Genomic DNA, 12,827 nt, shown 5'->3' on the forward strand with positions numbered 1-12,827 from the left:
GAAAGCTGTGGATCTATGCTGAGGACCTCATCATTTCATCCCAAGAAATGCTGTTTCCCTGTATGTCATGGCATGAGAGTGGTTCCACGTGTGGATATAACCATCGATGTCGTGCGTATGAGGTTTAGGAATTCTTATGGATCGAAAATCACCTAGTGCGAGCTGTGTTAATTCCGTCAGGATTTCGAGGTCGGCCTGAGCTCTTCAGCTGACATTGGCCAACCAAGGGCATCGGAACGAGATAACGTACGCTCGCCTGCGCTTCGCGGCTGCTGTTCTCTGTACTGTAGCCTACCTAGCCCGAAGTGCAAGTGAAGCCTTCTTCGCTTGAGGCTTGCGATACCATACGACGTGATTCCGTATGGCGTAACGCTAGCGTATTGCCTCTCTGTCGTGGAATATGTTTTAATCAGTCTTGATGTATGTATTTTTTCTCCAGAGTATCGTATTTTAACTTCTGAACTTTATATACGGTACCATTGGGGATTTGTAGGGCTAGTTCCACATCCATCTATTTACTGCTCGCGTGCTGTGTGCACATCCAGAATAGACCAGAGCAGAGAGCTGAGAGTGGGAGACGTCAGAGAGCTGTCAAGTCAAGCCAGGAGACAGAAGAAGAGTCACCACTGTATTGACATTGGATTTTTTTCATCATGGATTGGGGCGAGAGTGCTGGCCAAATTGATGAACTAGAAAATAGTTTCAATGACCTTGGACTGGAGAAGTCTATAACAAGTGGCTTGAAGGTAAAATTTATAACACTTAACAATCAGTAAATTTATCTAACGTTAGACTAACAAATTGTTAGAAATACACCGGTAATTTTTGTGATAATGATATGCGTTTCATATTTTGTACACTTGATTATGCAAATATACATTTGTACACCCTGTTGCTGGGCTGGGCTAATGATCTATCTTGGCTTTAGAATAGTATCCTCCTCCATGAGCATGAGCGCCACTAAAATTTTGGGAGAAAAAAGAAATGTGGATTTGTAATGCTTTAAGTTGAATATATCCAACCAAAGTTAAGTGTTTGGGAGAGGGATTACAAGATTAAATGGCTAGGGTTGATATGTAATATTTTTATGATGTAAGTTGTTACACTCCAAACATTTTCTGAGCCCCATTTGAAATATAACTCAATGCTCAACAGAAAGACTGCACTCTTTTAAGAATGCTTGTATCCTTAAATTTCCATTGAGAGTTCATACAGCAGTAGGGAATTATCAGTATATCAATTTGCCAACCTGATTTTTAATTGTATATTTGACAATAAGAAGCCTAGAATACATATTGTGCAAAGTATTTTGGTAGAGCTGCACCTACACTGTAGATTAACTTGTGTGTTGTTATAGTATGTATGATTCTGTGAATACATATCAAAGAATAGGATTGAATATGTTTGGCAAAGATTCACCAAATTATATGTAAAAGAGAAGATCAAATTCAGTATACCAGCAGAAGAAGATAATGTTAACAAAAACAAATTTGTAATCAAAGTTTGTGTGACAATCCTTCGAATTTCTACCAAGTATTTACATGACAGCATATCCATTAAACCTTTAGTTTGAGTAACAAAGTATAAATTCCTGTGGCAAATAATCTTAAATCTAAATTGTACAGGAGTTCTATTCAGTCTTGTAGGAAAGAATTTACAAGCAGTAGGTTGAGATAAGACTTTCTGGATCAACTGCTATTAATACAATCATTTGATACGGTTCATCCTGACTTATGGATCCTGCTGAGTATCTTCGTAGAAGTACAGTGTATAGTGTTTGTCAGAAAGTGCTCATAATTGAAACATACATCATTACATGTACCTCTTTGAAACTACACATACTGTATGATATACAGTTGAACCTCTCGTATCCGGACAAGTCGGGACCGGGGCTCATCCGGATAAGGGATTTGGCCGGATACGGGAGACTCAATGCTCTATACATCACGTACATACATGTACATACACATGTACTGATGTAGCCCATTGTAGTACCACATGTTGTAATGTGTATACTGCAACCTTTTCATTGTTACACTCAGTAACAGACCCCAAAATAGAGGTTCGTGTTTGCAAGAATGAAATCATTTTCTTTTATAAATTCTTGGGATGATTTACCTAAATAATGATTAAGAACTGTGTCAAGTATATGTACATATGTAATTCATGTGTGTTTGTGTAGGAGTTCTCAAGGAGTGGGGAATCCCCCTTTCCTCCCGTAATTACATTGTATAAAAAAAAATGAAATTGCGTCCGTATAATAGAGAGATCCGGATAAAGGGAGGCCGGATAAGAGAGGTTCAACTGTACATGTACATTTAGTAAAGGCTGTACAAAGAGCAGGTCTAATACGTACATTTTATGTGCATGTATGACAATTTCAGATTATTAATTAGTATTGAATCATCAACTGTATCAATAAATAGAATGATTCATTACCGGTATGCAAGAATAAACAGTATAAAGAAGCTTTAGAATGATTAGTCTAAAGACTTCAATGTTTTATAAATGTCATGTGCATACAGTACTTGGCATGTTTACAGTAAGAGTATACAATATCAAAGACCCAATCTTTGCTGTGAACTAAAACATGCTAGTTATTTACATCATGTACTCATTCAGGGTCATGCCCACTGACAATGATACATTTACCACCACTATTATAGCTGCTGGTGTTTTAAGATTTTGTCATACATTGTATTTATCATACTGCCACTGCAGTGCTAGTAGCTGCTGAAGTTGTAGATGAAGCTGTGCACAGCTCTGTGTGCACTGAACTTCAGAAGTTTGAGTGAATTTATCATAGTGGACTCTGGAGGCCTGCCTGATGTACCACTTGTATGGCTGGTATTTTGTTCGTAGATAAACTTTATCCTTATTTCTTCTCTTTTTCAGACTGCTGAAGAAATAGAAAGCTTGACAGTCGATGAACAACTCGGAGATATTGATAGAGCGGTATTTCTGCTCAGGTGAGATTACATTTTGATACAGCATCATCTTCATAGACATGTGGGTTGAGTGAATGAAGCAATATTAGTAGAACACATCAGTGAGAGTTTGAGCAAAATCGGACAATCTGTTAAAAAGTTATGAATTTTTGAAGTTTCTGCTCCTTCACGGCTGGATGAAAAGACTATAGCTTGTGATGTCACATGAGTACAATGATATAAAGAAAGAATAAAGAAAATTCAACATATTTCCATTTTTCTCTTTCAGAAGGCAGGGGGAATAATATTACCCTTAACATACAGTACGTCAGTAGCAAGTCGAAGAAATGTGCACTTTATTCAAAAAGTAAAGTTTTGTGAAATTCTCTTTTTATTTTCCTTATATAGTGTGTACGCATGTGACATCATACACTTTAGTAGTCTTCTCTTCCAGCAGTGACTGCACAGATACTTAAGATATTCATAACTTTTGAACGGATTGTCCAATTTTCCTCAAACTTTCACTGACAATGTGTTCTACTAATATTGCTGCATTCTCTCATATTATGAAGGTGGACTTGTCCTTTAAAGATTTGCAAATCAACGGATCAATAGGGTTTCTTTGTAAGTCAATCAAATGATTGATATTTGTACCTCATTTCAAAGTCGAGCAAGTGTTTGGAGCAATGAGAAAAAATGCTTGCACAAATTGGGCAAACAAAAAGGTATGAAACCACCTTTTTTTCACTCCCCCCCCCCCCCCCCCCACAAACATACAAAGTCAACCAAACAGAAACCCAAAGATAATGACTGTTTAGTGATGCAATACACTTTTATTTCATTTCTGCATTTTCCCAATACTTAGTGAAGAAGCCCCATTGCAATGCAAGACAAACACTTGACCAATTTAAGTTTGTTGCTCCAATGTGTTTGAGCATGCAAAATCAATGTGTAGTGTTCATTCAAATGATTGTGTTCCCAATAAGCTCTTGACTTTGTGATTTTCTTGAACAATTTGTTATTTTTGGTCTTTTAGTAGGGCAGATATGTAACAAAATTTGGTCGAGATGCTCACATCCAGCGGAAAGTATGAAATTTTGCATATTGGGGTATTTTGGGGCGCTGATTTCAAATATTGCCGGATCCAAGAGATCTTACCACGGGGTCGGCCGCCATTTTGAATTCCAATATGGCCGCCATCACAAACAAATTTAAAGATCCCTATCTTCACTTCTGAATGACCTGTGGCACCAAAATTTGGTACACATGAGCATTTTGACATAATGTATTGAATCTAATGACAGATTGATTTGAAGTGTCTGACAAACATCGAATGGCCACCATTTTGAATTCCAATATGGCCGCCTCGACGAAATATTCAAAATCCCTATCTCGATTTCTAAGTGGTGAGTGATGCTGAAATTAGGTGCAAACAAGTATTTTAACATACTGGGTTAAAATATTAACTTATGTGATGTGTCTGGCAAACGCAATGCCTGCTATTTTAAATTCCAATGTGGCTACGAAGACAAACACCACGACTAACATTCACGGGCATGTCAAAAAGTGCAGCAAAAAGGAAGCATAATGCACCTTTCGCTGACGTCACAATGTAAATACATCAGCGCGCACTCAATCAGTTACAAATGCGCGCTCAATCAGGTAGCCTAATATACAAACCCAAGATAGAGATTTTCAACACTCCAACATGGTAACTATGTATAAAATTCAAATTGGCTGCCGTGCAGCTTGTCAGACATATTAAATAAGACTGTTATTGAAGTCATCATATCACAATGCTTTTATGTATCAAATTCCAATGGCTTATGTCATTCAGAACTGAAGATAGGGATCATTGACGGTGGCCATATTGGAATTCAAAATGGCGGCCGACCCCGTGGCCAGATCTCTTGGATCCGGCAATATTTGAAATCAGCGCTCCAAAATACCCCTATATGCAAAATTTCATACTTTCCGCTGGATGTGAGCATCTTTTTCACATATCTGCCCTACTATTTCTTCTTTTGGGCAAGTAATGTTCGAGCAAGTGTTCTGCAGCAATTTGAAAATCTGCTTTCATAGGCCTGTGCATATGAAGAACATTGTAGTTTTAGAATTAAGCAAGTTGAGGAAGAGAGCATCAATTACATTTGGGTCCCTAAAATCGTTAACTCTGAAATTTTGAAAGATATAAGTGGCCCAAAATAAAAACAAAAGTTACAATCCATTTTGAATCGTAGTTGCCCGATTTGCCACCAAAAATAAATTTGGTGACCCAACACCAAGTCTTAGTGGCCCCAGGCCACCACTAAGGTTGAGCCCTAATTATGTTCCTGGATAACTCATCCTTATATATTTCTGTAGGAGCATGGTGAAAGCTTGACCTCACTGTTAAATGTCACTACTTTAATGAGACTCTTGTGTCCCCAGGTTGTTATCAACCAAAATTCCCAAGCTGCTCATCAAAACTTTTCATGAGTTTAAAAAATCGCTTGCCACCAAAGCTGTGGCCGAGATATTTGATTTTTTTTTCTTCTATTTATTGAGGAAAAGTGGATTGAATTGATGTGAGATAGTTACTACATGTATATGACGTATCCTGTTGAGATGAGTCTGTAGGTATTACGGTACGGGCCTATGATGTAATACCTAATAACTCACCGAACGGCGAACAGGACGACAGGGCTGAAGGCACCACCAGCAGGAATGGTAGCCGACCGTATGACAGTAGTGTAGAAAGCACCAGGGCACCAGTAGAGGTGAACAGTGTCCTTGTAATGGGTATTGCACTTCCCGAACTAATATGAAACAAGGAAAAGTAGAAATTACGCGGTGCGTAATATATGTCCCTGCCGGAAGTAGCATTTTGTAACAAAATGTGCAATATAGGTAAAAAATCAAGGTCAAAGGTCAAAGAAGTCAAAGGTCAAAATTCTGTGTAGAAGTTTTGAAGCCCTCAACTAGTGCCATCATATAAAGCAAACGGAATCGAAATCGGGTTAGAAATGGCGAAGGAGTAGCATTTTGTAGCAAAATGTACAATATAGGTCAAAAATCAAGGTCAAAGGTCAAAGAAGTCAAAGGTCAAAATTCTGTGTAGAAGTTTTGAAGCCCTCACCTAGTGCCATCACATAAAGCAAACGGAATCGAAATCGGGTTAGAAATGGCGAAGGAGTAGCATTTTGTAGCAAAATGTACAATATAGGTCAAAGGTCAAGGTCAAAGGTCACAACTGAAATTCTGTGTACAAGTTTTAAAGCTCCCATGTAGTGCTATCATATAAAGCAAACAGAATCAAAATTGGCTCATAAATGACAGAGAAGTAGCAAATTGAACATTTTGATCACACACGGACGCACACACGGACGCACGGACGGACGCACGGACGGACGGATGCACGGACGGACGGACGCACGGACACACACACGTACGGAGCCCGTTTCATAGTCCCCTGCTCGAACTCGTTCGGCGAGGACAATAATATGGACTAACTCCGAAGGCACTTTGGGTGTCCGAAGACGACAGTGTCCCATAAAATATGTACAAAATATCCAGCGGCAGCGTGGAGTATCCTCCGAGTGCCGCGGCTAGCACAAGCGAGGGTAGAGTCGATCCACCGCTGGAGCGCTGGATAGAAGAACTGCGCGGTCCCTGGTTGTGGCAGAGTCTGCACACCACGGACAGCTCGCTAGCAGGACCGAAGCAGCGATGTGATGGGACGCAGATCGCATTGAATGCAGCGATGTTAACGAGGCGCCGATAGCGTTGAATGTAGCGATGTAAAGATCGCCAGGTTGGAGTGCAGCCTGAAGAAAGGGCGAGCCGCGATGTAAAAGGCAGCGAATGTCGCGAAGTGTAAAATCCGAGGAAGTGTGATATTCCGTATGGAGTATGATCCGTATGAAACAACCGTCCACGGTGCGAGGTATCGCAGACGTGGGAAGTAATGTACGGACGTGATATGCGGACGTGAGTGACTCCAACGATTAGTACGTGCTCTCAGGATGAAAGCTAATCGTGAAGTGAGGAAGCGTGGAAAATGAAACAGCGTGGTCGGAGAAAAGATGTCACGGACGGGAGCTTTGAGAGTGGTAATTGGCTGATGAAGATGCGCAGCTCGCCACTAATTGGTAGCTTGTTTCCGTGACAGCAAAACAAGGGGTGTGTTTATGAGAATCCGACTACTGTTGGAATGTGAAATACGCGTACCTCGGCACGATGACAAAGGCGGAGAATGTAGTGCGCACCTGTCTCGTGACGGCGCACAAAGAAAGTTTGCGTGGATGTTGACAGAATGCTGGGTTGTCAGACAGCATAATTGACGGCAGCCAGACAGTAAAAATACAGAGATATTGGACACGTGAAAATCTCAGATGCGCAGCTCGCCATTAATTGGTAGCTTGCTTCTGTGACAGCAAAACAAGGGGTGTGTTTATGAGAATCCGACTACTGTTGGAATGTGAAATACGCGTACCTTGGCACGATGACAAAGGCGGAGAATGTAGTGCGCACCTGTCTCGTGCTGGCGCACAAAGAAAGTTCGCGTGGATGTTGACAGAATGCTGGGTTGTCAGACAGCATAATTAACGGCAGCCAGACAGTAAAAATACAGAGATATTGGAAACCGCTACAAGTCCTACATTGTACATGTATTCTACTCTGCATTGCATTAAAGTTAGCTTTAATAAATGGAGTAGATCTACACAAACAGAACGGTCGAATTTAGTACTAAACTACTATGATATACTGATAGCATAATTTAGCTCTGAGGTGTTTATCAAGAACCTCGGTTTTCACAAATGTATATTAAACAGTCACTCATATTGCAAAAAATTACCCAGGGTAGATAGGTCATGAGAAAATTTTCCATTTTACCCTACACTCTAATAATATCTAAAATTAGTAAATGATGCTCTTTGTAATGAAATAAAACACAAACATTTCATCTTCAAATTGAATTGTATTTGTTAATTATGATTTCAATTGGTGAAAATACTTGTGATTATTACTAAGTTATATATGATTTCGTAAAATCCATACCAAATTGGAAAAGTTGTAAGGGGATGACATCAGCTTCTCTTCTACTTTGCATGTTAGGTGCTACCATTATGATTATTTGGCGGAATATGAAACGTTTTAATTCTGTGTCTGATTACTGTCACTGGCATTTTGTTTGCTTGATTTTACTCATTGATAACAAAATTTATCAGAGTCAGCCTAGATTTGGGATGCTATTGCTCTTTAAGTTTAAGGCAGGAACAAAAAGGTCATGAATGTAAGATTTCTTGGAAGGCTGAGGGGTACTAGACTTCCTCTCAACATCACAAATAATACTCTGGATGTAACTGGATTGAATCCCCACCCAGTGACACACCATTCTGAGAACCTCGACTAGTAGTAACTGTTCACTTTTTGGATTAAAGAATTTGATATTTCTTTGAGTTCCATGATCCCCTCAGTCACCTCACCTCAGCATACATGTAGGCCCTACATTTGAACTTTCATGATTGGAAATATGAACATTATTTGGTCGTGGAGTGAGAACAGTATGCATGGCAGGTCTGTGGAGTGGATGTTATTTAACCTGCATAGTTAATTCTAGTCATCCATGAAATGCCATTGTAAATAAGGGCTGTTAAAGACATAATTTACCATTTGCAGAAGAAACAAAAACCCAACATTAGTGCTTTAAAGTAGTTCTAAAATGTTAGTTTTAATAGGGATAGAAACAACCACTGTAAAAATTTGAATCCGTATTTATAATCGATGCTAAGTATTGTTAAAAACACACAATGTGAACAATAGCCATGATAAAAATGCTTCCAGACTAAACCGTCTACTGTAGCATTACGGTTTAATGAGAAAAATACTGATATCTCCTTATATCATAGGCTTTATTGCAAAAAATTTATATGTTATGTTTTGTGATACAACAGACCTACACATATGCATCAAATGTGATATCTTTAACATTTTTAAAATCACTGCTCCCAAAGATACGTAAACAGGACCTTTAAACTCTTTAATTGGACATGTAGATTCGTTGTCATTTCTTCTATTTGATTTAATGTGTGCTACCCTACAAGATTATGATGAACATTAGATTGAAGACCAGCCACTTTCATTTCGGCATGATATGCCTTTTTGGGGGGGTCATGAGCATTGCACCTTTTTGTATGAATCATGAGTGAGGTCCTTTGCATTGATACATACCTTTAAGTAACGAGTAAGTGCTAACGCCAACCCAAACAGAACCATGTTTGCACAAGCTCCCTGGCACATAGAGGAGGGATTATAGGTTCATAAAATGGATGTTGTGTTGCACCATGCTAAAATCAGGGGAAATTATGCCATACCTAATGCATCTTACAAAAAGACCTTAGCAATGCTTGGTACACAGTGATCTATGCCAAAATATACACTAGTAGCAGAAACTTAATTCTGTGTGTAGTGTGGTCAGAATGTGCTAGGGCTTACATTTAAACAAAGGTTTACTGCCAGAATGAATGTTTGAAAGGAGTTCATGTACTATGGAAAGAAGATTGTGGCCTGTGGAATCTTCCCCCCTCTTTGCTCAGATATGGTTTACATTCATGAGTAGAGCCATAAAACCATAAACTACCTTTTGATAAACATCAAGTGCAATAGTCAAGTATTGAACAAATGTTGTCCTGCTGGACTGTTCAGATGTGATTAAGTGGCATATATTTTACAACCAGGACTGATTCTATTTGCAATGGAAACTGTTTTTTTTTTTTGCTTTAAGTTTGTTTTACTTCATGTTTTATTTGGGGTTGGTGAGACTCCCTCAAAGACACAAACTTATAGCACCCATGGGTTGTATGCACTATGTTGTATTGGACTGTTGTATTTGTGCGTGAGTAGGAGAGCATGTTTAGTATGCATGTTGCATTGTTCTAGCGGGAAAAGGTTGTTATTCCCTTCAAAGCCAACATGGGTCTCGAACAATATGCGGATGACTCAAATCGAGATATATTGATTTGTTTCAGTACCTCATCCAAGGACACAAGGCACTCTACTGAAAAGCGTAGATCTTATTTTCAAAACCTTATGGTGAGATTAGGGTAGTAGCAAAGGACTTTACTTTGGATATTGACTGTCAATAAGTTAATGTGTTTGGCTTACATGTGTATTTGGCTTTTTGACAATGATGCGTTTGGTCTTTGTATGTTATTGTGGTTTTCATAGAACTTTAATACCTAGTGAAGTCAGTCTGTGTGACATACATGTAGGCCTGTGTGTAGGGCATCAGAGAGTACTGTATGTGGTTGGTTCAGTTTTTAATCACTGTTCATGTTTCATGTTTCCCAAAACATTTTCAAAATTATTCCAGTCTGTTTTATCCTTACTTCGGGAAATGATGGTTGTGTGAAGTGACATTTTCTAATCAATGTGGTTATGTAAATCAATGAATTACCTCAAGTGATCACATGTATTTATCACTTGTGTACAGACTCCAGAGGATTGCATGGAAGTGTACATGTATTCTGCTGTCAGTTGAGTGATACAAATTTTGTGATCAGACATAATCTTGGAAGTGGTTTCACTTTATTTTCAGTGACCAGTTCTGGGTAAGAGAGAGAGACGAGACTTTGTGCTATTCACTATTAGTACTTAGAGTTTGATCTCTTCATAATTGATATTTGATGCATTGAAAAATTTGTGTCAGATTTCAAGATTAGCACTGTATCGCTTGAAACTTTTGTGGAGAAATTGCAACGCACAGCTTTCTTCATAATGTACAGCATGTAAAATGTGAAGGAAGATGCGTTTGAGTGATATTCTGCTCTGAGAAAATGTTGTGTTTCAAATTTTCATCATTGGTGGATAGGGCCCAGGTTTAGTGTCCTCATACCATTGAGGCTGGAATGTAGGCTTAAGGTTGGACATTCAGCGTGGCGCGAGGCAGCACTATTACTGGGGAGCATTCTTTGGCATCAGCAGAGCGTCAAAATTTGTTTAGAAAGGGAGCGTCATTGAGTGGAGAGCAATCTTATTGTTCGCGCCCTGGCTTCAATAATCAATACGCAGCCTCTACCTGTGGGCATAATGGCGATGCAACAATGGCACTTGACTGGAACGGAGGTTCGGTCTGCAGCCAGTCGAAGTGTGTTACCCCAATGCCTGGTAGCCCCATTGTCGTGGCTATGTACACAGAAACATTCATGTTGGGTCCTGGGAAGGGCCACTTTGATACTGGCATGCTATGTTCTATTAATGGGAATTTCTCACTATACAGTGCATAACGTACACATACATCGCCGCTCATTCAATTTTCGTCACTCTTAGTCAAAGAGAATGGGCCTGTATCTCCCATAGGTACACTGTAATAGCGATTGTTTTGAGATACAGGTCTTCACAATTTGAATGAAAGTTTGTAAGAAAGACATTTGTTGGTAGACATCAGAAGATCTTTTACTCAATAACATTTCTTGAACTATAGCACCTTACATACAGTATCATCTTGAGACGTTTCATGTTCGCGAACCCCTCTTTTTTGTTAAAATCCTGTGATTTTTCCCCTTCATGATGGCAATCCAGCCACATGACTTTATCAGTGGTGTTTTGATATGCACGATGCATGGTGCAGTCATTCTAGTTCTGAACAATAATCTTTATCAATGACCACTGCATGGTTACTTGAATGAGTATGTTTGAACACAGTCAGCTTTTCAAAAGGCAAATGCTGAAATATGAGAACTGGAAGTTTTACCCAGTCAATGATGACCCATACAAAATGCTTGTGCTTTCTATGGAAGAGTAGTTCTGAAATGTTGCACAATGATTTTTAGCAAGAATTGTTTGGTAAGTGAATGTACCAGTAACCAGTACTCTGTCTGATACAAAATTTCACTACACCGTTGGCCTACATATTATTATGTAACAAGTGTATTCAACATTGGCTACAAATTTAAATTAAGTGAAGACAGTAGCTTCAATATTCACAGCTTTACATTCACTTTGAACCATGATATTGGAGTTCATGTTAACCAGACTCTGAAAGTGTACATCCGTATGTGACAATTTAACCAGAGAACGAAGGGAAACAGTTTTGCTTCAATACAGTTCTTAATTCAATGTTTTTAGTCATCATAAAGGAGGTTAAGGTAATATTTATGCCCCATTACACACTATTGAAAAACAATTTTTCCTTTTTTGTCGGAAGTTGCGAAGCAACAACCATTTTGTGAGCAAAGATTAAAAAATAGAATAAAAAAACACTCATCAGAAGTAGTTACATTCCACAGTTTGATTCCGGATTTTGGTCATGTGACATCTGCCTTTGGTGCTTGAAATCTTCTGCCTACTTATCTACACTCACAGGCAGCTCAGCAAGGTGACACATGCGCCCTACTCACCAAAAAACATGAATAATCTGTTCTTGTCATACATGTACAGATGACTGTACATGTTCATTTCCTGCCAAAACACATGAGCGTTTCGTTTTTCTTTTTTTTTCCACTGTAACTGGTACAGTGTTCTTTGAAAAACTCTTGCTTTTCCAGTTCAGATTTTTTTGCAATGTAAATACACCTATACTTGTATTACTTGCATGGGAGTGGGAAAGCTGTGTTTGTCAAGCATATTAGGTACCAAAAATTAACAAATTTAACTTTGTCGCAATGATATCCCAATTCCAATCTGGAAATTATCATTAGCAGCTCTGTTGATATCCTTTTTGAGAGTGATGTCATATACAGGATTTACCAATTCTAAAAGTTGTAGTCCTAAGTACAAAATGCCTACTACAGTACAACTTTGTGTGTAAAGGCATTGATTTGTGTCAATGACAGAAATTATGTATAATGAAGTCAAGCGTGTCAGGACTAGGTTTATTTCAAGACTTGCTTGCCAACCTGTGCTTTTACACTGTCATTA

At 38.8% G+C, this 12,827-nt stretch overlaps 1 protein-coding gene across 1 annotated transcript in view; it reads left to right on the forward strand.

Moving 5' to 3' along the window:
* The first annotated feature begins 621 nt into the window (after positions 1-621).
* The window catches only part of LOC139741661 (serine/threonine-protein phosphatase 4 regulatory subunit 4-like), a 59,655-nt gene continuing 47,449 nt past the window's right edge, over positions 622-12,827 (forward strand). The window contains exons 1-2 of the mRNA XM_071652241.1: positions 622-746; positions 2,896-2,969. Of these exons, the coding sequence (XP_071508342.1) occupies positions 654-746; positions 2,896-2,969 (167 nt within the window). The 5' untranslated portion in view covers positions 622-653. The remainder of the gene's footprint in view (positions 747-2,895; positions 2,970-12,827) is intronic.

This window comes from Diadema antillarum, unplaced genomic scaffold, assembly GCF_040938485.1.
Source record: "Diadema antillarum isolate AM-2024a unplaced genomic scaffold, OU_Dant_1.0 seq00000944_RagTag, whole genome shotgun sequence".
Classification (NCBI taxonomy): Eukaryota; Metazoa; Echinodermata; class Echinoidea; order Diadematoida; family Diadematidae; genus Diadema; species Diadema antillarum.